Below are 24,884 nucleotides of genomic sequence, written 5' to 3' on the forward strand. Positions count from 1 at the left end.
AATGCTCCTGAGAAATGGGGGAGTCCCCATTCCCCTCCCCAATTACATTTCCTGTTTTCTCCTCATCTGCAGTCACCTGCGGTTTAGAAATACGTTATACCACATTTCATATCACAGGCAGAAACACTGTTCTCTTTCTCTTCTGCATCCTCCCCGAGGACACACTAATTTCATTTTTTAATTCAATATTCCAAAGATTTCTGTTATGAAGAATGAGTTAAGGCTGTTCCAGCTGTGCATCTTTCTCCCATTGCAGTTATTCCACAAATAAGGAACCTGATAAGCACCCAAGTGGGCAGCCCCCCCCCCCAATTTTTGCAGTTGAGTATCACAGGCCTATGGGGACTGAAGGTGCATCTGTGTCAATGGAGAATTTCCTGCCATCAGGGTGGCTAAGTTACTAGTTGTCATTCAGAAGGATGAGGCCAAAGTTAAAAATTTGGATGCCACTGAGATTTCTGGAGACAAAACAAAATTTTCTCCTCTGGCCCTTGCATGAGATGCTAGGAAGGGGCAGAAACATGGACTGGATTCTCTTTAGCAGCCTCGTTTATCACAGCTGGACCCTCCACTCACACCTTTCCTTTCTCCATCTCTAATCCCAGCCCCGAATACCTATCTCTGACAGGCTACAAATCTTCAGGATGATCAAAAAGCAATCAATGGTTCAATGATGTATGATGGACTACTAAGCAGGTGATAAAAGCATTTTCTAAGACATTTTAATGATGTACAAAATGACCACCAAATACTTTTCAATAAAAAGCAAGCTAAACAATCAAAAAAAAAATCTGTCTAGACAAGATCATCCTAATGGTGGGGGGTGGGGGAAACACACATGCATTTTTAAAGGACTGGAACAATAGAAACCAAAATGGTGACAGCAATCACCTTTGGGTGGAGGGATTGTAGGTGTTATTGCTTTTCTGTGTTTTCCAAATTTTCTACAATAGGCATATTTCACTCTTATATTCATAATAAAAATGTTATTTTTTAGAAAAGTTTCCATGATGATACTTTCCTAGGTGGGAGAGCAGGCTCCACTATTTTGACCAAATCAACCACAGTAGCTCCTCGATTGATGTTGTTTTGTTCAACATCATTTCACTATAACATTGATGAGAAAAAGAAAAAAATATCCAGCCGATGTTGAACAAAATGAAGTTATTGGAGACCTGCTCTCATTAAACGTCATTTTGCTTCTCAAGTCTCAGTTTCCAAGAATCTATCGACCAGGTGAAGTGAGGCCCTTCTGTCCAACCAAAAAGGTACATTACGGACAGATAATCAGAAAATTCAATTGAGTATTCAGTTTTCAGGCAGATTCACTGTATATAAAACATTTATTAATAACACAATAATGCCCTATTATTCTCATTATTATATACAAAACATATTATTTATGCAGCATAACTTACTGTCATAAAGATTCACATGAACCAGAAGTTAAATCACATAACCTGAGACATAGAGCAAAAGATCTTCATGCAGCCATAAGACAGATGCTCGTCCTGTCAGCTGCCTCCAGGTTTGTCAAGGGAGTGAATGCCACTTGTCTTATCAGCCATAAAAACCACAAAAGCACTGATAAATTCTCAAAGGTTAAAAAACCTTCCAACATGCCCAACAGGTCAAATGGCAGGATTTCCCTTGTGCCACTGAACAAGCCAGGCTAAGAGGAAATTGACAATAGTATCAAAGCCCCAAACTGGGAAAGAGAAATTGGGGGGCCTTTCCAAGGAAAAATAAAGCCTATGCAAGCTGTGAGGGCCTCAGAAATACCCTTCATTGGGGGTTGGGGGGAGCAGCTTAAGTGCCCTGGGGAAACACAAAGAAGACCATCCTGTCATACAGGGAGAAAGCCCATTTGGGGTAAATCCAAAAGATGAGACTCAGGATTTTAATACACAAGATAAATTCCAAAGTGGCTTTTCATTCTATAAAAGGATTCACAGCAGGATTCCATTAAATAGCCAACTGTCCTAGTGCATTTAAGATGGGATTCAAAAGACAGAAATTCAGCTGTCATGTACCTTTATAAGAAGACAATACCTGGGTACACCTACCCTGATAGACAGTATCTTAAGGGTAGTTTCTGTTCTACTTATGGAGATCCTGCTGTGCTAAAAGCACAGCCTTGCCAGCTCTACAACACTCTCCCCACCCAGCTCAAGGAGTCAAAGCAGGGAAGGGGTGGAGTGAAATTCTACCACCTCATTCAGAAACAGAAACCGGCAAGAGCCAAAAAGAAATTAGGCTAGAGAACCAGGAAACCTAAGAATCATGCAGTGTTAGAGCTGGAAACGCCCTTAAAGAGCACCTACATCCGCACTGCTGGGTTTACAAAAAGGGAAACGGGACACTCAGAGAGGAAGTGACTTGTCCTGAGCCCCAGAGTGATTTAGAGGCTGCCAGGGGCGCCAGCATCCTGGGCCCTGTCATGCCCACTGACTCTCTCACATGGAAAAGATGACTCGAGTGGCAGATTTCTTTCTGGGCTGGTGGTGTGATGCTAGTTGGAGGGAGAAGGATCAAGGAAGACACCCCGAATCCTGTGGGCTCACTGTGGTGCCTCAGGCCTATAGATGCAACTGAGGTGTAGAGACCATGGTGGGCCTGTATTCCTCGACCACATTTTCTTTCCCATTTCCCGCTCTTCTGACTTGGCCTCAACTCGACTGGCCAGCTATTTAACTCTCTGCTCAAGAACTCCACAGCCACCTAACCTAACCAGTCAGCGGGATTCTAGGTGAAATAGCTCCACCTCAGGCAAGGGGCCCACCCTGCTCAGGGTGGCTGGACTTTCCCACAAAAGCCAGGTCCCCTTCAAGCCAGGCCATTTCAACAGTTTGGGAGGTGTTCTGGCCATTGTTATCTCTAATCTGGAAAAAGAAAAAGAAAAAAAAAGTTTACTCACAGGGATCTGGACGAATGCCCAACTGTCCTCTGGGGAGGCTGAACTTGCCTCTGCCTCCATCTGGTCTTATTTAATGGGGATCTGAAAAAACCCAGTTCCTGCCTCTGCGCCAGTGTTCCAAGCTGGGGCCCTCTGCTGCGAAAGGAAACCCAACACTACCTCACACCTCATCAGGGCCGTGAAAGCACAGTTCTGCCCCTGCTACCCCAGGGCCTTCACTAGGGGTCAGAAAGGGCCCCTGGCAAGAGAAACCAGACCCCTGAGTCCTGTCCCTGAGCAAGGCCTGCAAATCTTTTCCGGGTCACCTTTAAGTAACTGCAAACGGATGACCCAACTCCAGGACCAGCTGAGAGCACACTGCATAATTCAGCAGATGGCTGCCTCTAATGAGAAGACACTGAGGAAGAGGATAACATTATTTCTCACCCTCCTGGGCACGTGGCCTCCTTCCTCTGTGCAGGAGGCAGAGAAACCCACGGCTTCAAGTCCCAGCGGCAGAAGCCTCCGCCTGCCAAAGTGAGGAGGAAGGGTCTGTGTTTCTAATTTATTCTGCCCCCCTCCAGTTGTTACTTAAAATAATCCATCATGACATGGCTGGTGGCTCCAAGATTTTTCTTTAAAGCAATATGGGGGAAAAAAAAAAAAGAAAGAAAGAAAACCCACACAAGACCCGTGACTGTGCTATCTGGGATTTAAGCTGAGATTCTTTTTAACATCTGAGAGTCTTCACAGCACCCAAGTATACGCTTCTCTGACCCCCATGAGCACAGGTGGGGGGAGACACAGTGAAAAGAGGGAGAAGAGAGGATGTAACAGGATTTTTACTCCTTAGAAGCATCATGAAAAGACCAGACGCAGGAATCTCGTTGTTGTATCCACTGACCAACAGCATTTTGGACCAAGTCACTGGACATCCCTCCCCCCAATCAAGTGTACAAAGTAAGAATACCTGGCCTGGGACGCTATCAGGAAAAGTGACATCACACCAATGTGAAAGCATTTTGAGGTCACTGAAAGAAACATGTTGCCCTCATTCATTACATTCGTTCTCTTTCTTTCCTTTTCACCCTCTTGCCTTTCTTTCTGGGACGTGATCTTCATGTCCATTCTTCTGAATAATCCAGAACTTCAGACAAGGCCAGAGACCACTCCTGTTTTGTTTGGGAATACCTTATTTCAGGAGCCTTGCTTTCCTAATTAGTTTTGCTCAGGCTAGTGCAACCCGTTTGCTCCCTTACAGCACACAGAGGGAGGGGCCTGCAGGGTAACAAAGCCAGCAATTAACAAAATTTACAGCAGAGACTCCACAAAGTAAATGCTATGCACACGACAGCAGATCAAAATCCCATTATACAATGCAGACAAATCACTTGGCTGGAAGGCTGTTTTGTAAGAAGAGCACCATAACGCTCACATTTCCAGGGTTTGGGATAAGAAAAGAGAACATGGCTGCTCCTGCCTTTCACCTAGAAGCACTGAGAGCACAGAGTCCTGTATGCCATGGCCACCATTCTATCTTCAACATCTGGCATAGGGCCTGGCAGCACCAGTGCCCAATACATGCATCTTGAAGGAATGTTTGAGCATACATATGGGTGCATTAACCAATGAAACGTTCCCAGCCCAGTAGCAGAAGCCACATTCCACCCGCCATCACACCTAGCCCTTTCTTAGTTGAAGGCCTCAGGAGGATTTCCCCATCCTCCACCCCCCACAACCACTGCTGGATCAGACCCTCTTGTAATGAAGCCTGAGTGACTGTGGTGCTCTAGGGCAGCCGTCATCACAAACGATAATTAAGTGGTTATTTGGTCTGCCTCTACAATTAGACTGTGAACTCCCTGAGAGAACATCACATACATAAATGGGGAGGGGTACAATCTCTCCCAGGTTTTTATTTGGAAAAGCCTCAAACACACACACCAACTGGAAAATAATACAATGATTGCCCATTTACCCTCGACTTAGATGCAAGAATTTTTAATATCTGGAACCATGTAACTTTTCTTCAGTGCTGTATTGCCAGCAGAGGTATGGATCGGAAGTGGGTTTTTCCCCCACTGCTAGGGGTTCTATTACTTTCAGTGTGACATCATAGAAATGGCTGAGGTAGGCAGTGTCAAGGGGACCCAAGCCCAAGTGCCCTCTGCTAGCACAGCCGGAGAGCAGCAGCCGGCCTCTGCCTACCTGCGAACAATTGAACAATTGTCTTGAGACTGTCGCCCCAGCACCGCTAAGACAAAGTTAATTAGCTCCTATTAGCTTTTTGTGAGGGAGAACGGCCATTAAACTAGCTGCCAGTGGAGGAAATATCATGGTCCACATGGTAGGATTAGACCAAGCCAGAATCAACGAGCTGTTCTTTCTATGGGTTGGCACTTCAGTCAGGACCCCAAAATGCAGCACTGAAAGAAACAGCTCAGTGCAAGAGCCAGAAGCCACCACCCCCAGGGTGTGCACTGTGCCTGGCTGTTACCTTGGATAAGTCCCATAACCTTGCAGAGTAAGAAAAGCAGCCCAGACCACCTCACAGGCTAGACGTGGCAGGTAAGAGAATCTCCAGGAGCTTCTATAATTCTCTAACTATTTCACAGTGTCCACCATGATCCAACAAGACTATAAGCTTAGACACCAAGAAGTTAGTGCACCGCTTTAATTTTTTAGTATAACTGATCAAGTCCAGTCACAGTGCAAGACACTTACTCGTCCATGAAATAAGCATTCATGGGCATAATGGAGAAATAGTTTTGTCATACAGAATCTTTGTGGAGTTCATTCAAACAGGATGGGATTGTGTTATGTATACATTAGCTGAGTTTCCAACAGATCCAAATACTGGCCCTGTCCAACAACTTGAAGGCCTGCTTTAGTCACTAATGATGTTACCTCACCAGCCAGAGTGACCCTTAACTAACTCTGAGAAGGACATCCTCCTCCCCCTCCCCCTGCCCCAAAGGCAGTGCAGAGCACAACTTGGACAGATGGCACCAGGTCTCCCTGCTCATTAAAAAGAACTCTTAAGCCAGGCACACTCCTGTTTATTCTCCAGTCTTCTCTTCTCAAACCGAGGATATATGTTCCTAGGAAGAAATAAGCAGCAACCAGACATCCAAGGTCTCCTAAGTTAATTCCATCTTTCCCTAATGAATTACAACTTGCAGACACAAAGGAGAGCAGAGAAACAAATAACACATAAACAAGAGCTTCACTAGCTGGAGGAGGAGGGGGCATGGAGAGTGACGTCAGTTTTCCCAGAAACCTATTTATCATGATAACAGGGTTTCAAGTGCTTGGGCTTCTCTTTCAGCTTCAGAATCTGGTACCTAATTATGTTCTTCATCTTACTCTGGCCAGGCCAGCCAGAGCCCTACGGGAACCAGGTAAAGCAAACAGGTACCCCTAAAATCAACCAGGGAGTCCTAAAACTACCCTCGACCCCTCTCTGCAAAACAAAGGGGACCTTACAATTAACTGAGTTGTGCCAGAGGTGAAATGCAACCTTCTGGAATATTCCCTTTTGCAGCATCTGCCCTGCAGTCCTAATCCAGGCAAAGGGAACTGGTGAGAGAATATGAACAGATCAATGCAAATTCATTAGCTGACAAGATAAATCACTAGAGTCACATCTGGTCACTAAAGAAGGAGCAAGTATAATCCAGGAGACTAATTCCTCTTAAGTCATGCCATCTCTAAGATACAGGTAACAAGCAAGGAGCAAAATAGCTCTCTGGGAACCCTCAAAACACTCAAGCAATAAATATTACAGTGCTAGTCTTTAGGAAGCAGAGAGAATTTTCTCAAATTCCATTACACAGAGCATTGACTCCTATCTATTCCTGGTCCTTCCACCCCAGGGCAGCATAAGGAGCCCTGTGCCAGCTTTGGCAAGAAGGGAGTTGGGAGGTTATGGAGAAATAACCCTGCCATTCCCAACAGCGACAAGAGGGGGGAATGGATTTACACATATTCTGTACAGGAAATACTACCGGATTCTAGATTCAGATTTTGAAAAGAAATCAATTTCAATTAAACCAAACACCTAAAGGCTACATTTTTTTTCCTACTGCAACTGTATTGCATATGGACTATTTTCCTAAATAAGTGAGCCACAAGGTTTTAACCTTTTTTTTTTTTTTTGACGTTCAGGAATGTTCAGCAACCAGTCTTTGGTGTCAAGAAGCTTGACCTACCTTTACTACCTTTCCTTACCTCAGGCTAATGGTCATGGCTACTTAAAATCCCAGATACCCTCCAGTGAATAGAAAGGCTAGATTGTTTCCCCCAAAGGGAGTCATCCCTTCTCTTTTCAACCCAACTTCTGATCTAAAGAAACAAATATGAAGCCTCGGGTCACTTCAGTATGATTTCTCTGCACATGCCAGGCTGGAAAACTTCAGTTCTTCAAAGAAAGATTCCCCCCCCCCAGTTTGTTGCCAACAAAAAGAGAGAAGGTACCTCTTTTGCAAGCCTCACACTTAATTTTCCTGAGTCCCCATAGACAGAAGACAGTTCCACAGGTTTTGGCACACAAGCCCAGCTACACTGAGCACGCGCCCAAAACACAGACCCCCCCCCCAGAAGCCCGCAAAACCCGGGTCAGGTGCTCAGAAATATGCCAAAAGACACAAGCAGCCACCTACAGGCCGGCGAACTGCAACCCCACACAAGCGCACAAGCGGGCCCCAGAGTCACACAGCACGAGCAGACAGCGGCGTCCGGACACACCGCAGGGCGGCGAGCCCACTCGGAGCAACTGGCGCACTCCTCCGGGGTCACCGACGACCCGGGCGCCGCCGCCGGCCCGGGGAGGCACGAGCGCGCGCGCGTGCTCTCACACGCACACAGCGATGCACACACAGGCGCAGTCACATATGTAATGCATATGGAGAAGCCCCAACCCAGCCAGTCACCTCCCCGCCCCCCCTCACCGCTCACCGCCTCCTGCCCCAGGCTCACCCCAGCCCGGCGCCCCTCCTCCAGGACGCAGCCGGTGCCCACCCGCAGCGGTGCGCAGGGGCGCGGCCCCGCGGTCAGAGCGAACCCGGCCGCGGCGCCCGGGACCCCGAGGGCTCGGCAGCTCGTGCGGCCATTCATTCGGCAACGCCCCAGCCGCCGGCCGCTGCTGCAGCGAGCGAGGCGGGCGGCGGCGCCCACTGCAGCTCTGGGCAAGGCAAGTTCTGCCGCCCGCCCGCAGCCTTTGCAGAGGCCGCCCCGGCCGCCCCACTGTTCTCGGGGACCGGCTGGGGGCCCGAGCGGTTGACCTCGGGGGCAGAAGTCCCGCGGTGCCCGGACTCCCGGAGGCTGCCCGCTGCCCTGCTCGCCGCGGCGGCGCCCACAGCCAGGTCCCCTCCGCCCTCCCCGGGGCCCCCCGCGCCGGCGCCCGCACCCCGGCCCCTCACTCACCACCTGGCGAGCTATATCGGTCGCTGCCATCGCTCCTGCGTCCGCCAGGGCTGCCACGGGCGCCGCCGCAACGGGAGCTACAGCACAGGAAACAGCGGAGCTCCTCCGACAAAGAGAAAGTGTTACACTTCGGGCGCGACCAAGTCCGGTGGGGGGAGGTGCGAGGGAGGGGCCCCCTAGCCGCCGCTCCAACCCCAGTCTCCCCTCTCCCGCTCACCCCTCGGAAGTGAAGTGTGGGGAGGAGCGGATTTAACCCGCCGCTTCCCCCTACCGCGAGCCCACTTCCAGTTCTCCCTGCAACCTCAGCCATAGGCCTTTGCCAAGGGGGGCGGGGGCTCCCCTCGGTGACCACGTCCTCTGCCCCCCCGCCACTGGGCTCCGTGGTACATCCCGACCTCTGCTGAATTGTCACACCCCCCTGCTCTCGCCTTACATCCCCGAGTCCCCAGACCCCAGAGCCTGGAAGGGAGCCCCCGCCCCTCCCCCCTGCCGCGCACAGCCTGGCGGCCGAGCTCTGCAGTACTCCTCTCTCCTCCCCGCCCCGTGAACCCCCTGGTGCTCTCCACCGAGATTTCAGGGTGCTTTTATGGGAGCGCCCGCCACTGGAGTCCTGATGTTCCACCACACCTCTCCGCGCCCCCACCCCGTGGTCCCAGAGTGCAGCTGAGGTCGGGGGGTGGGGGGGGGTTGGGGTGCAGCGGCACCTGCCGCTCCACTGTGGAGCTTAGACAGGGGACTATTGGAGGGGGGAGCCGCAGTGCGGCCCCGCTCCTGAGCTCTGACATGTGGAGTCCGAGGCCAGCAGTCCTGAGACAAGGCTCCCTTTCGGCCCTGGGGTTTCCATGCCTCGGGCGCTATGGGCTGTAATTTCCTGGAGACGGGTTCACCACCTTTGGACACTTCCTACAGAGGGACCCCACTACTCTCCCCACCAGGCTCAGACTTCCCTCTGGAAAAGGATTTGTGGTGTGAAAGTCCCCCCTCCATCCCGCTGTCTAGCGGGATGGTGAGGAGTGACCAAGAGCGTCCTCCTGTGGCTCTGTTCGAGGTGGGGGCGGGGTTGGGGGGGGAGGCTGATTTCCCTTTCACCTTCCATCTGTTCGTGACCGGGTGACTGTCGGTGCGCAGAGGGGAGAACCTCCGAAGGTGGGGACTCTGTTCACCCGCTCTCCCTTTCCTCAGGACCAATCGAGATGGCGGGTCCTCTCCCCAGTCCTCTGCACATCTCCACCTCCCCAGCCTAGCACCCCTCGACTCCATCTCCTGGGAATGGCCCTTTCCCAGCTCCCTGTGACTAGCCAGCCCCAGTCCATTCTGTGGTGTGCCAGGCCAGAGCGGTCCAGATGCTCCACTCCACTCCTAAAAGGGGCAGGTGAACCTCGAAAGAAAAGATTTAGTTTGAGGATAGCTTTAGGGACCTTCGATGAAAAGCCGAGTGTTGGGGTGTTCCCACCGCCGTACACGTATCATTGTGCTGGAGATCCAGGTGGGACTAAAAGGAAGAGTCTGGAACTATTAAGGACCGGTGCCAGGGAGTTGTGAGACACACAGCAAACCTGCCAGGCAGTTGGTGGTGGCAGGGAAGGGGGGTGACTAAAGTCTCTGAGGCGGGCAGGGTCTTGGGAGAGCCGCTGGGCTGGTTAATCGAGTACCAGTGGCGCGGGGCCCAGGGATGTATCTGAAGAATCGTTGTATGATTTAGCCAAGACCGGATGGGGGAGGGGGTCAGAGGTGACTTAGCCACGTCTGGGCTGGGTGTCTGGGAGAGAGACAGGTCTTCCCTGGCAAAGGCTGGAGTGTGGTGAACGGGTAGGGCTGAGGCCACTAACTCTAATCTGGACCTGGGGCGTGCATGGTGGCCCGACAGGAGGTGCACATTTGAAAGCTTGAGCTGAGAGCAGCTACCCAGAGCGTCTGCAAGACCGGGGAAAAGCCCGGCAGAGACAGGCTGGCGGACTGCCTGGGCTCGCAGGGAATCTGCCTGCCGGCAGCGCACCGGGAGGCTGCCGCGCTCTGACTGAAGCTCTCCGCACTTTCCCGCTGCGAGGGAGGGTACTCTGGGTAGGGGCGCCCGTGTGCCCCACTCCGCCCTCCTGTTCCTGGGAACTCTCAGGATTCCGGAGACTCTCAGGACCTCCCCAGGCCTCTTTCGCCAAAAGGCTGCACCCGGGCGCTCGGGGTTGAGTGTGTAATTAAAGTGTTCTGCATGCAGCCCTTCAGTCCCTTCAAGACCTGAGGCCTGAGGCTGCAAGCCGGTCTTGGGGTCTAGATCTCTGGTTTCTTAGTGGTGTGGGCTGGTGTTGATGTGTGAGTACGTGTGCGTTTGTATGTGTCCGTGTATCTGCCAGGGTATGTGAGTTTCAGTGCTTCGTTGTGGATGTGTGTGTCAGTGTGTGTTTTCAGTGTGTGTTGGCATGACTGTGTTGTGTGTTGCTGTGTATATGTCCCTGATGTTATATGAGTGTTGGTGTAGGGGTCATTTTGTGTGCATCAGCTTGTGTATGTCAGTTGTGGTGTGTGACTATGCAGAGGGGTTTTAGTTCACTGTGTTGTGTTTGAGTTTTAGGTACTATACCTTACTTGCTGCAGTGGACCAGTAACTGAGATGTATGGATGGTAAGGCTCATTGCAACAAAGAGGTTTGGAAGCTTGCTGGGTCAGTGTCTTCTAGTTCCTGCTCCTGGGTCACCTGCCCAGGCACAGCAGAGACAGAAGACAGGTAAGTGGTTAATTTCCTTCTTTAGCGTCTGCCCCTGCTGATGGGTGGGGTTAAATGATCCCTTTTGTAAAGTGATGTTGCAGGCTCTCCAGGATGGCCATAAACATGCATTTATGTTCAATGTGTCCTGATGGGGTCCCTTGGGTCCAGCACAGTGCCTGGCCAGTACTCAATCAGTTTGTGGAGTGAATGAACGGAAGCATGTAATGTGGTGTTGTCAGTGTTTCCACTGTCCTTAAGGAAGCTGGATCAAGCAGTGACTTCCCAGAGCCAGCAGGTGACTGTCATCAGCATGCTAATGTTGTTTGTGGAACTAGACTCCCCAAGGAGGGGAAATAGCTACCCTGCTAGATAAGAGTGGCCCCTAACCGGAGCCAAGCTTTAGAAAGTCACTCTTAGTACAGGGATAGGGAGTGTGAGACTGAAAGGGGGGGGTGGCATATGGAAGGAGGCAGAGAAGAGGAAAAGGGTAGTGAAATGGAGCTAAGAGCTTTGCTGGGTTTTGCTTTGAAACCATGGTTTTTTACAAGGACAAAGAGAAGGATAATAAAGTTGCTCTAAAGTGGAGAAGCTCCAAGAACAACTTGAAAAGTAAGATAAAAATGTTGGAGGAGGATGAGGTGAAGCAGAGAGAAAATTCTCTGGAATTAACCAAATCCAGACAGTGCTGATAGAATCAGAAACTCAGTGAAGGGGCTGAGTCCAGATGAACCAAGGATTCCTTTCTACATGATTAACCTGCTGTCCCCTGCGTTTACTTTAATTTATTCCAGTGGTTTTCAAAATGCGACCTCTGTCTAGCATCATTCCCCCTTGCCTGGGAATGCAAATTTTTGCCCCCCACCCGGACTGGAACCCAGCAATCTGTTTGAACAGTGTTTCAGGGAATTCAACTGTATGCTAAAGTTTTAGAACCACTGGCTTATCTGAAAATCTAGTCCTGGAGAAATGGGCCATGAGAATGTAAGATTTGGTGGGTTATCCAGGGGAAGGTTTGCAGCCTGAGCTACCCTGCTAGATTTCTACAGTGTACCTACCAACTGGCTGGGCTTAGGGAAAGGACACCAAAAAAAGGTGCAAAATGCCAGAGGAGGCCCTCCCTGGTGGCGCACCCAAAAAAGGTGCAAAATGCCAGAGGAGGCCCTCCCTGGTGGCGCAGCGGGTTAAAGCACTACACTAAGAAGCTGAAACCACTTGTGCATGAGTTCGATTCCCGCCTGCCCCAGAGGTGACCACATGGCGCGGCACACCTCTCCTGACCCTCCCGCTGCTCAGCAGTGTACTTCATCGATCTGCCTGTTCTACTCCCCACGCTGTCTCTGGTGAAGTCTTTCGCCACCCCTGAGTCTCTGGCCTGTACCCCAGTTCTGTATGCACAAATAAATAAACCTTTAAAAAAAATGCCAGAGGAATCCAGAAACACTGGGGGACAAAAACCCGTACCATAACCTGAGGGAGCTCCCAGGCCAGTTGCCAGAGAGCTCCACAATCAGTAACATAATCAGAGACATAAACAACCGAGCAAGACCCTGGGGAAGAAGAAACTCTGAGAGTAAAAAAGCATAATTTGGATTGAGTCTTGACTGAGCAGTATAGCAGCTCCTCAAATAAAGTTATTTCATTCGCCAGCCTTTTGGTACAACGTCTAAATCCCATAGGCAATGTTGAATGAAGCAACCTTATTCCAAGACCAGGTTTCATGGTGCATCCTTTTGCTTTAAAGTTATAGTTTCCAAGACACTGTCAACAACATAAAGTGCGGACTTACTGTAATTTATTGTGTCATGGTGTGGGAGCAAACAGCACATGTAAAAGCATATGCACACACAAAGATCAGAGAATATTTAGGGAACCCCCAGGCCGTTGTAGGGGTAGAGGAGTAGGGTTGGAAGATAAGAGGGGGTCAGATCTGGAAGGGTTGTGTCGGTCTTGCCAAAGAACTTCAGCTATATGCTCCAGGGTAGGGGTGCTCAAGCTGTGCTCTCCAGGGATAATGTCTGTTAGATCTGGAACCATGCCCAGTGTAAATGGGATGGAGGTTTGCCGTGAAAACAAAAGATCAGTTAATGGGTAGAAATTCCTCTATTTTAACTTTTTTTAAAACCATAAATTTTCCCTAAATCTTTAACAGATGCTTCTGCTTATCTGCTAGCAAGCCACAAAATGAATAAACAAGTAGCCAATGAATATTAAACAGTGAATCCCGGTACTGATCCATGCTTCACTCAACTGTTTACTTTTGCATGGACATCTGTGCTCGTGGCTATAATTTCCCATTGCACACACATAATGTAGACATGTTTTCTGCTAGCAGAAGTGTTCTTTTGAAACAGTGTTTTATTTCATCTGATGACATTTAATAGATCAAGTATTTCATGGCCTTCTGAGAAGAGTCCGCCATCCAGGTGCTCTCACACCTGAATAATTTGCAGAAACTGTCCCTTAGATGCAGGATTTTGAGCAGGGGAGTGAAGTGAACATATTCGCAATTTTAAAAGGCATCTCTGGCTCCAGTGTGGGGAAAAGTTGGGAGCAGAGGGCAGTTAAAGCAGGACCTGGGAGTCAGGACACCGCTGTAACAATTCAGGCAAGAAATGATGGTGACTGTCACGGGAGTGGAACGGCACAGAGGAAAGCGACAGCATTGAGAAGCGTCACCCAAAAGGGCCTACATGCCAGGCTAAGGAGGCTGAAGTTTCAAACTGTAGGAAATAGAGTCCTTAAAATGGCGTTTCTTAATGGGTGGTACCGGAACCAGCTGCCTCAGAATGACTCAGTGCTTCTCACAAAGGACTAGATCCCACTTCAACTCTGCCGGATCAGAATCATTGCATGGGAGAAGACAGAGATTTATAACAAACTTTCAGTTCTCTCTGAAGCACATCATAGGTGGAGAACCACTGCATGACAGGTTAATGAGCAGTGGTGGGACACAGTGAGATCTATGTTTTATGCAAAGCACTTGAGGGCAAGACTACTGACAGGGAGATCGGACTCTTAGGCCTATTGGCATAGTTCTGAGCTGACTTAGGACTTTGAGCAAGACACCGGCTTCAAGAGGAGGCTGGGGTTGCCTCTTACATCCTGAAATAATAGTTATTCTTATACCCTGATCTGTACAGCCTGAGTTAGACAAATGACAAAGTTTTGTGTTTCCTCAAACAATTTTTATTTGCCAAAATTCATCCTGAGTAGTCTTCCTTGAGTCACAGAGTTAATCTAAGATGTATAATCATGTAAAATGTATGGCACACCTACTATAGCCAGATCCCTGTACCAGGCACTGTGGGAGGTCTAAAGACATAAGATGTTGCTGCTCTTCTCAAGGAACTTACTGTCTAATGAGGGAGACTAGTTACATATGGTCACAGGTCAAGCAGTAAATACCAAATGTGTCATAGGCCGTATCCAACATGCAATGTAGATAAGAAATAGCAATGTTCTCTTTCTTAACCTGGTGGTGGTTACAGGATTGTTTGCTTTTTAATATTTATTTTGCCATAGATTTACTATAGGAAGTTATTCTGGATGTGCATTACATTTCACAATTTAAAAACAAGTTAAAAAGGTAACGAGTGTTGTGAATTGAATGACATTAGTCAACAGCTCATAGACTTGATATAGAATCTAGAGAAACAAGATCTTTACCCAGTAAACTTGCAGTCCTTGGCAGACAAACCACAACACCATGAAAGGATTAAAATAGGAGGTAACAAAAAGGTAACAGAGGTAACAAAAAGATGGCAATGTAATCACACCCTGGTAATATAAATGCATCAGTCATTCATCCATAAGTCACTGATTAGGATGAGGTCTTCGTGAGGTGTGAACCTAGACCTCTAAAATACAGCTACATTATTACAATAAAAAAAATGAGGTCCATCCAGGGGAGAAAATAATAATAATAACCAGAGACATTTTACGGGGGTGAAGTGGGGAATGGGATAAAAATTGGTGGGGGGGGGAGTTCACTGGATTATGGTGATGGCACACGGGTGATCTGGTGATGGGAAGCCCATGGGGATTACAACTAAGATGGGAAAAGGCACAAAATGATGTAAAAATAAACTATTATTAAAACAATGAATTCCGGCCCTCCCTGGTGGCGCAGCAGGTTAAAGCACAGCACTAAGAAACTTAAGCCACTTCCGCATGAGTTCGATCCAGGCCTGCACCCCCCCAGGTGACCACATGGCGAGGCAGACCTCTCCTCACCCGCCTGCTGCTCCCCTCAGCAGTGTACTTTGTCGATCTTCCTGTTCTGCTCCCCGCTCTCTTTCTGGTGAATCCTCTCACCCTCCTCATCTCTGGTCTGTACCCCAGTTCTGCATGAATAAATAAATAAAATATTTAAATTAAAAAAATGAATTCCTCATTTCTATCAATCTCTCAATACTTTACATTTATGTACTGATTCATCGTTGTATCCATACACCGATTTATCTTTGTATCTGCACATACACATACATGCATACTTGTGCTAATATACACACACTCATACACCTCCATGTTATTCCAACACAGATTTCATGGGCCAATAAACTAAGAATAGAACATCAGGATCAAAAGAGAGAATTCAAATATGCTATTTCTAGTGGTTTATATAATTGCTGCAATTAAGCTTTAAATATAATTGTTAGCTTCCTGGAAGCCATTCAGGAAAAACACTAGCTGATCTAGTTTTATATATTTCCTATACCTCAGAGTTGGTAAGTGATTCATTAGTCTGACAACTGTTAAGTGAATGCCTACTGTGTGTCAAGTCTCAGACTCACCAATGGTGAACAAAAAGTCATAGTTCTGTCCCTCCCTGGTGGCACAATGGGTTAAAGTGCAGCACTAGAAAGTTAGTCTCAGCTGCTTCAGCATGTGTTTGATCCCCAGCCTGGGAGGTGACCCACATGGTGCAGCAGACCTCTCCTGTCTCACCCACTGCTCCCCTGAGCAGTGTACTTCAATCTGCCTGTTCTGCTCCACACTCTGTCTCTGGTGAATCCTGTCACTGCCCCTACACCTCTGGCTTGTACCCCACTTCTTGTATGCCTAAATAAATAAATCTTTTTAAAAATCACAGTCCTTACCTTGAGAGAATGTTTGGTCTAGTAGGAGGAAAAGACAATAATCAAATGATCACACACATAAATGCCAAAATAAAACTGCAATAAAGGCAGTTAAGGAGGTATTTACAGGGTCCTGAGAATCTATAAAGGCAAGGATGGGAATGCAGATTTAATTTAGTCTAGCATGTCAGTGTAGGAGGCTTCATGGAAGAAGTGATGTTTGAATTGAGATCTGTATATTAATTAAGAGTCATCAAGGAAGGTGGGAAGCGTGTTCCAGGCAAAGGGCAGAGCACTCTAAAAACTGTATTCAAGAAAGAGAAAGCAAGCTAGTATGTCTGGAGTGAAAAGGGCTGAAAAGTGTTATGAAGTGAGGCTGGAGCCATGTGCATAGAGCAAGAGAGTTCAGGGTCCTAGGCCATTGCAAAGAGTTTTCTTAACTTGAGCAATAGGAAGCCACTGAAGAGTTGAAGACAAGAGTATGACATGACCAGACTTGTGTTTTGAAAATTTCCCTTGACTTCAGTGCGGAGAGTCTATTGAAGGGAGAAAGAATAACAATAAGAAGACTAATTGGGAGGCCATTGCAGCAGTCTCGCTGAAAGATCATGGAGTTTTCTCTAGGATGGTAGAAGTAGAGACAGAAAAGATATACATTTAGAAGGTAAAAACAATTCAGACTTGCTGATGTAAGAGAGGAGGAAGACAAAGAGGCCAAGGGTGATGCCAAGTATTCAGGCTTATATGGTGATGCATTTTATTGAGATGGGGAACACGCTGGAGAACCTCTGGTTTGAAGAGAGGGAGAACATCATTGACTCCCATTTGGTATATGTTGAATTTGCCATACTTTTGAGATATCGAAGGGGAAGAGGTCAAGTAGGCAATCAGAGCTCACAAGAGAGCCCGGGACTGGAGACACAAGCCCAAATATAAAACTTTGGTGTCTAGATAATGTTTAAAGTCAAGGGAATGGGTGAAATTACATAAGAGAGTAGAGAAGAGGACTGAAGACACATGCCCAGGAAGCAACATTTAGAGTGGAAAATGGAGGAAGAATCAGAAGCTAGAGACTGAATACAACCAGGCTCGTGAATCACTGAAGCTAAAAGACAAGAGAATTTCAAGGGGTCACGATGGACAGACCTGCCTATTGCCAAGAGTTCAAGGAAGGTAAGGGGCGACTGTTCACAAAATTTAGGGTTCGCATTGGTCATCGAGTTCAGGAAGAGCTACTTCAGGGGAATGGTGAGTAAGAAAGAGTGGCTTCACTGTGTTTAAGAATGATTAGAGACAAGTGCAAGGATTCATCAAGAGGGCAGAGAATATTTGAGAATGCTTTTATAGGATATAGGTAAGAGAAAGCAACTGGATATATACAGTAATGTGCTGGTAATATTTAATAACTGGTTCTCCAAGAAAGAAAAATAAATAAAAGCAATCCTGATAGGCAACATTTGCCAATTTCTGTGGTGTAAATACTCTCACCATGTCACTGATGTCAAGCTGCCCTTATGCGACCTCATGCTGGGATGTGGATTCAGCATACCTCTGACAGGAGAAAAAATGATCTCAATATTCTGTTATCAGCTCACTGCATTGTTTTGGTATGACCATCCTTTAAATGTCATTTTCCCACTTTTGTATTATAACAATTTTTTTCATGCATCTGTTATATTATGGATATTTATCCTTCATCATGAATTTTATTTGTGGTGGTATTTTGTGTAAAGAAGTTTAAAATGTTGTTACAGTAAAAATCTACAATGAGGCCCTTCCTGGTGGCGCAGCAGGTTAAAGCACAGCACTGGGAGACTAGGGCTACTTCATCATGAGTTCAATCCCCGCCTGCCTGCGAGGTGACCACATGGGGCGGCAGACCTCTCCTGACCCGCCCGCTGCTTCCCTTAGCAGTGGACTTTGTTGATCTGCCTGTTTTGCTCCCCACTCTGTCTCTGGTGAAGCCTCTCCTCGCCCCTGCTCCTCTGGCCTGTACTCCCGTTCTGTATGCATAAATGAATAAATCTTTTAAAAAATCTACAATGATTCTTCTAATGATTTCCCCCTTGGTGTTCTACATTTCACTATAAATTAGTAAGCTGGTGATCTGCTTTGATGAATGTTTATTTGGCTATTATGAATTAGCATTCCTGAGGCTGTGTGTTTTAAATTGCAAAGGTGACAAGTAGATTGTAGATCTTAGTGAATTCACCAGAGTATCACTGGCTTATGAGTTTTTGGTGGACAGGTAACACCTCTAACATCTCTTCAATTAATTATTTCAAATATCATAGTAGGACAGAAGACACAAAAGTCCTGGCCCCCTCTTCTGAGATTTCTATTGCAGAAATGGGAATCAGCATTCCAATCTCTTGGACAGCAAGGAGACATGTTGGGACTTTTAGTAAGCTGGTGATGTAATTCTGTCTTCACCTGCCAAGAGGAGCCTCATAAGATAATCAGCCATGTTATTTTGCTCCTGTCAGAAGTAACTAAGATGAAATTGTAACCATTGACTTTGGCACGTACTTTCCCTACTCAGTTGGTCAATATTAAATAACTTTATAAAGTGGGTTCAGTCACCTGGAGGCATATTGACTGGCTACTAATTCAACCAAGCCAACTCATTTTACTTAAAATCAGGCATTCTGTGGGTCAGTCTCCACCTGAGGGATTGAGTCAAGGATATAACCGAGATTTAAAGGGGTGAATAAGGGAGCAAAATGAGTGCACTTATTCATTTATTCAACAAAGGTTTATGGGGCACACTGGACACCGTGTATAAGATTGGTGATATAGCAGTGAAAAGGCTGCTATGGAACAGCACTGGCAAGAGAGTAAGATAGACAGCCACACAGAGAAGAATGGGGTATTCAGGGGCCCACAGGAATGGGTACCTAATTCAGACCCAGATAATTAAGTCTTTTCAGAGGTAGTGATAAATAAGTTGAGGCCTGAATGGCAGTTGCTTTGGTGAAACAGACAAAAAAATTATATAATTGTGTCAGGATGAGGTCTAAGAAAAAGACACTAGTTACCAGAAAAGGGTTGAGACACATCAGTCTGTCAACAAAAGCTCAAAGGTAGGTGAGACTAGAGAGTTCATTCTCTTGAACTGGAGTCTAAAACTGAGGGTGAATATGGATGTGGCTGTGAGGGCAAAGGAGTGGTAGATTCCAGAGAACCTCTGGTTCTTCCTTCAGAACATGGATTATGGGAACTTGGACAAGATTTCTGAAGTAAGCAAGGCTGAAACAACCCACTTGAAAGACAGATGGGATTTCGTCAGAAAAGAAAAATTCTTTGCATGCTTGCACACCCACTCCTCAAAGGGGTTTTCTGTCTTTGCAAAACTGTAAGAGTGTTGAGGCTAGTCAATGTCCATGGCAGGTTATTGGTTAATGCCATGCCCTAGTGTGGACCTTTGGGACATTGGAGTAATTTTTGACATGTTGGCCAAGAGTCAAAGTCACATTTTGAGGACAATCTGGCCATTGCTGTAAGTGGCTTCATGGCTCACCTCTTAGGAGGTAGATAATGACCTATATAGTCTAAGACTTCCCTTTTAGATGACACTAGAGTTCAAATTTCTCAACTGTCAAAATAGAATAGATTAATCACCTCCTCTGTCAGTTTCCAAACCAATAAACAATAGAGAGAAAGTACTAGTTCTCTAAAACCTTATCAGAGAGTACAGGTTACTGCCCTGTGGATCTGGTCACAAATCTACTTAAGAGAGCTGGAATTTTAGGAAAGTTTATTTAAAGCAGTCATTCATATTTTTTTCCATTGGAGACCACATAATAATGTAGAATATAAAGATATGTCTATTCCATGTAATAGTAATATATGACTTCTTGGCTATTCAACAACAATCCACAGTAGTACAAAAGCATCTCAAAAAAGTTTAATCAACTGCATTCACTCAAAATTGTATATTTTATAGGCCTATTGTTAGACATTGAAGAGCTCTGATTCACTGCTAAGAACTCTGATATTTAACAAAATGAACTGGAACAGTGGGAGCTAGTCACTCTGGGCCTATCTCATGCTGGCTTCAGACACAGTATCCCAAGAGGAGATTCAATTTTGGCAGTCTTAAGGAAGAGATCACACTTTCAGCTGTATCAGGAAGAACTCAACCTTGGCCATTCAACCCAAGAGATTAGAATAATATTCATCTGGAAAACTATTGGTAGATCAAGTTTACTGTGCTGAATATTGGCTTATACTAGTAGCAGGTGTGATAAGTTCATTAAAGGGAACGTATAAGTACATGACAATGTACAGTCTTCACTATTGAGGCAATCATTAAAATGCCTTTAAAATTATATTTTCTTGATTATGAAATTAAAGGACTATCTGTACTCATCAAAACCTACCAACCAGGTGACTTGCAGGGTATGTGAATTAAATTTCAGTAAAATTGTGATGGCAGTGGGGAAAAGCCTTCCAACTATCCCATAACTTGCTCTAAATTCCGAGGGGCTGTGTATACCCTACTGAGTCTGCCGAGTGAAATGCAGGGCACTCAACCATGCCTGGCACCTGCCACACTGGGGTCTGGGAGTTGACTCTGTCCCTGCTGTTAATGCTCTCATCGTTTTTGGCTTGCAGATTCTTGGCTCTGCATGTCTAGGCTAAGAGAAGAGACTCCTTCCTCCAGTCCTGAGAGCTCAGGAACTTGTAGTCTAAACTCTCCTCACTCCCCCTCCCCCTGTATCTAGGAAGGGAATCCTCACACAATTGTGACTTATTTTCCACAAAATATAGTGCAGCATTCTTCAATATCTATGAATGCATTGAACTCAAGACATCTCAGCAATGGAAAATGGGTGGTTTCCAGTCACCATCTGCCTGATCCACATGTCTAGCTGGAGTCTGCATTTCCTTGAACTAATCAACAGAGCTTTTGTTTGTCCCCTGCAGTTTCAGTTCAATGCATTCAGATGTCTTGTCATAGCCCTAAGAAAATAGAATCTTGTGAATCACTGGAGGTCTAACAAATTGGATTTGGGAACTCTTTTATTCCAGAAAATCCTTGATTGGTGATGGCAGCTCAGTAAATCTCCATACTTGGGATCAATCTTTTCTAAATAGCTCATAAATTGCTCATGGTTAAAGGCATGAGTGCCGAGAAAATTCATAATCTTCATTGCTTTCTCCATCACATTATGTAGTAAAAAGGACTTGCAAAATTCATGGCATGAGGCATGAGGCGATGACAGCTGGTCCTACCAAATTTCTCTTGGCTTGAATACATTGTTTAAATCTTGTTTGCCTTTCTATGCAGATGCTCCGTGTATAGCAAGTGAACTTTTCCACATTTAGAACTTTTAAAAATCCTTGCTTCGGGCTGGTCAGATCCTGATTTGTGTAACTTGGCATAAAAAAAAAAAAAAGAGTCAGATACCTTATTATGCCTCTTGCTAGTTATATGACCTTAGGCTAAATGTTTAACCTCTTTGTGATTTCAGCTTCTTCCTTCCTTGTAAAATCCAGATGATGTAAGAGCACCTACGTTATGAGGACTAAGCATGCTTATTGTAAAACGCTTAGAACAATACTAGAATATAGTGAGTGGTGTGTTTGCTATTAAGTAAGTAGGTTAGCTAGCAATTTTTGCCAAAAATCCAGACAGCCACAACCACTCCCTCCCTTTTGCCCAAGTCATGTTTAGGTTTGCAGGCTTCAAGGTAGAAAACCTGGATAAGGGAAACACAGTTCCTCACTCCTAGATTGCTCTAAATCGCATTTTTTAATCAAATGAGACTGCTGGAAACCTGTGTGTTTGATTGTCTTTAGGGGATCACCTTCCCTGAGTTTATTTCTAATGTTAAACCTTGCAATTTTCCCCCAAAATCACTGCGATAAAGGGTCATGTGCACTGCATTTCTTCTGGCTATAAAACAATGTTGAGGACAATAGCCTCTGAGTTCAGGTCTCATGTGTCCAGCTCCTGCCCATCTGGCACCTCCACCTGGACATTGCAAACTCGACAAATGTAAATAACTGGCTCCCACTGCTTATGTAAACACAAAGACATTATCCCCACCCCTCTTCTGAGGCTCAAACTGATCTCTACCCAGTGTTCTACCTCTCCGAGAATTGTCCCACGAGTCCTTCCTTAGCTCCCCTGTCAATAATTTGTTGCCAAAACCCGTCTCTTTCACTCCTAAAAATCTCTGAAATGTTCAAAGTCCACACATCAGTGGTTACAGAGCTATGACCTGTATATACAAACTCTTCTTTTGCCTTTTCAGTTAATAGTGTTGTAAAAACACGCTTGTCAATCATTGGAGCCCAGCTGCTTGTTTGTTTATTTAACAAAAACTGACTCTCCCTTCTTTGCTCATCTCTGTGATAAGTGGTGGGAAATTGCAATGACCCAGATTTGTGCCTGCCCTCAAGGAGCTCCCAGTCTGGTGGGAGAGACAGATAAATTTTCAATTCTCTCTAAGAGATGAAGTGCTGGGTCACCCTGTTGGCACAACAAGTTAAGTTTCAGCATTATGAAGCTCTCCTCAGCCACTGCGGCATGAGTTCCATCCCCACCCAGGTAGGTGACCCACACGGCACAGCAGACCTCTCCTCTCTCTCCTGCAGCTCCCCTCAGCAGTGGATTTCAGTCAATCTGCCTGTTCTGCTCCCCACTGTTCTCTGATGAATCCTTTCAACCCCTGCACCCCTGGCCTGTACCCCAGTTCTTGTATGCACAAATTTAAAAAAAACCTTTTTAAAAAGAGAGAGATGAGCTCTATGCAGCAAGTATGGATCATTAAGCACAAGTTACTGAAAGATCAGAAAAGCAACAAGTTAATCAGAGAAAAAGACTTGCTATGCTTTGAAAGATGAGTAAGAGCTGCAGAGGAGGGAGTTAAGTGGTTATCTAATCAAAGAATGCAGATGGTCCTGGATTCAAGATGGTTTGACTTGCCAGGTTTTGACTTTGCAATTATGTGAAAGTAATATGCATTCACTAAAAACTAGTTCAAATTTTGAATTTTGATATTTTCCCCCAGACTAACAACATGCAATAGAATACTCTGTCCTGACGCTGGGCAACAGTAACCAGCTGCAACTAAACATGTTAATTGTCAGTCATGTGAGCAGGAGAGAGAACCACCTTCTACCAGCTCCTCTTGGGTCTCATTGAAAGAGAGAGAAATTGATGGCTTGTCACTGTATCATCCCCATCATGCATTGGACTCAAGCTAATTTGAGTCCAATGCTTCAAACATTCTTCAAGTTCAGTGTCATTTCAGCTGTGTGTGTTAATAGTGAGAACACACAAAACCATTCTTTTCATCACGTTCAGTATGTATTCAGTAAGTTACATGAGACTTTCAACACTTTATTATAAAATAAGCTTCATGTTAAATGATTTGCCCAACTATGGGCTAATGTGATTTGAGCATGTTTAAGACAAGCTAAGTTAACTGTGATGTTCAAAAGTTAGGTATATTCAAAATATTTTTGACTTACAACATCTTCAATTTGGATGGATTTATCAGGACATAAGCTTATCCTAAGTGAAGGAAGTTCTATGGTGTATACAAAGATCAGGAGGAAGAAAAAATACGGTGTGTTCAAGAAACTCTGATGCATTCATTGGAACTAGACTGGAAATTGCCAATAGGTGCTTTCTCTACCTGTGGTAGTTGAGATGCCAAGATATCCAAAGAGAAGAGGGAAAATAGCAGACCTAGATATTAATAAATATTTGTCTGGCCCTTCCTGGTGGCACAACAGGTTAAGTATCAGCACTATGAAGCTATCCCCAGCCACTGCAGCACGAGTTCAATCCCCAGCCCTGGAGGTGACCCACGTGGCGCAGTAGGTCTCTCCTGCCTCACTCACTGCTCCCCTCAGCAGTGTATTTCAGTAGGTCTGCCTGTTCTACTCCCCACTCTGTCTCTGGTAAATCCTCTCACCCCTCACACCTCTGGCCTATAACCCAGTTTTTGTATGCATAAATAAATAGATCTTTAAAAAAAAAAAAAAAGAAATATCTGCCTGTAATACCAAATCCCCAAAATATGTAAAGTGAGTAAGGAAAATATTTCTTTCAGTGAGTTTAAGGCATGCACAATAGTATTAACTAGACCTAGCAAATATCTATAAAATACTCCACCCAATAATAGCAAAACGCACTCTTCTTAAGTGACCATGGAACATTCAATAGGATAGACCATCTTCTAGGCCATGAAACAAGCTTAAATCATTTTTAAAGGGTCAAAATCTGTTGTTGTCTGACAACAATGAGAAGTAAGCAAATGAAAATTTGGGGGAATTTATAGATATGTAAACATTAGGCAACATACTCACATATAACCATTGGACATAAAAGAAATCATAGAAGAAATTAGATAATGCTTTGGCATGAATAAACATGATGGCCCATCATACTAATACTTACAGGACAAAGCTACAGCAGTACCCAAAGGGAGGTACCTGCAAACATCCACATGAAAAGAAAGCTCTCAAAAGAGTAACTAGGGTGGAAAAGAGCATCTGAAGCCCAAAACCATCAAAGGAAAGGTTACTAAAGATTACAGTGAAAATTAATGAAATAGAGAACAGAAAACCAATAGAGAGAAAATCAATGACATCAAAAGCTGGTTCTTTGAGACAATTGACAAACTTTTAGCTATATTAACAAATAAAAGAAAGCATTGAATTTACTGAAACCAGGGATTCTGTCAGAAACATTACTGCCAAGTTCACGAAATAAAAAGAACTGTAAGGAAATATGCTGAATAACTGTATGTCAACACATGAGATA

The 24,884-nt window shown here is 45.7% G+C and overlaps 1 protein-coding gene across 2 annotated transcripts in view; it reads right to left on the minus strand.

The window, feature by feature from the left end:
- The window catches only part of SEPT6 (septin 6), a 59,124-nt gene extending 50,461 nt beyond the window's left edge, over window positions 1-8,663 (minus strand). The window contains exon 1 of one of the 2 annotated variants that reach the window (XM_004685752.2): window positions 8,321-8,663. In XM_004685752.2, the coding sequence (XP_004685809.1) occupies window positions 8,321-8,350 (30 nt within the window). In that variant the 5' untranslated portion in view covers window positions 8,351-8,663. The remainder of the gene's footprint in view (window positions 1-8,320) is intronic. The other variant, XM_012727164.1, reaches the window with a different exon arrangement.
- Between the last annotated feature and the right edge of the window lie 16,221 nt (window positions 8,664-24,884).

This window comes from Condylura cristata, unplaced genomic scaffold, assembly GCF_000260355.1.
Source record: "Condylura cristata isolate star-nosed mole 26May11 unplaced genomic scaffold, ConCri1.0 scaffold00019, whole genome shotgun sequence".
NCBI lineage: Eukaryota > Metazoa > Chordata > Mammalia > Eulipotyphla > Talpidae > Condylura > Condylura cristata.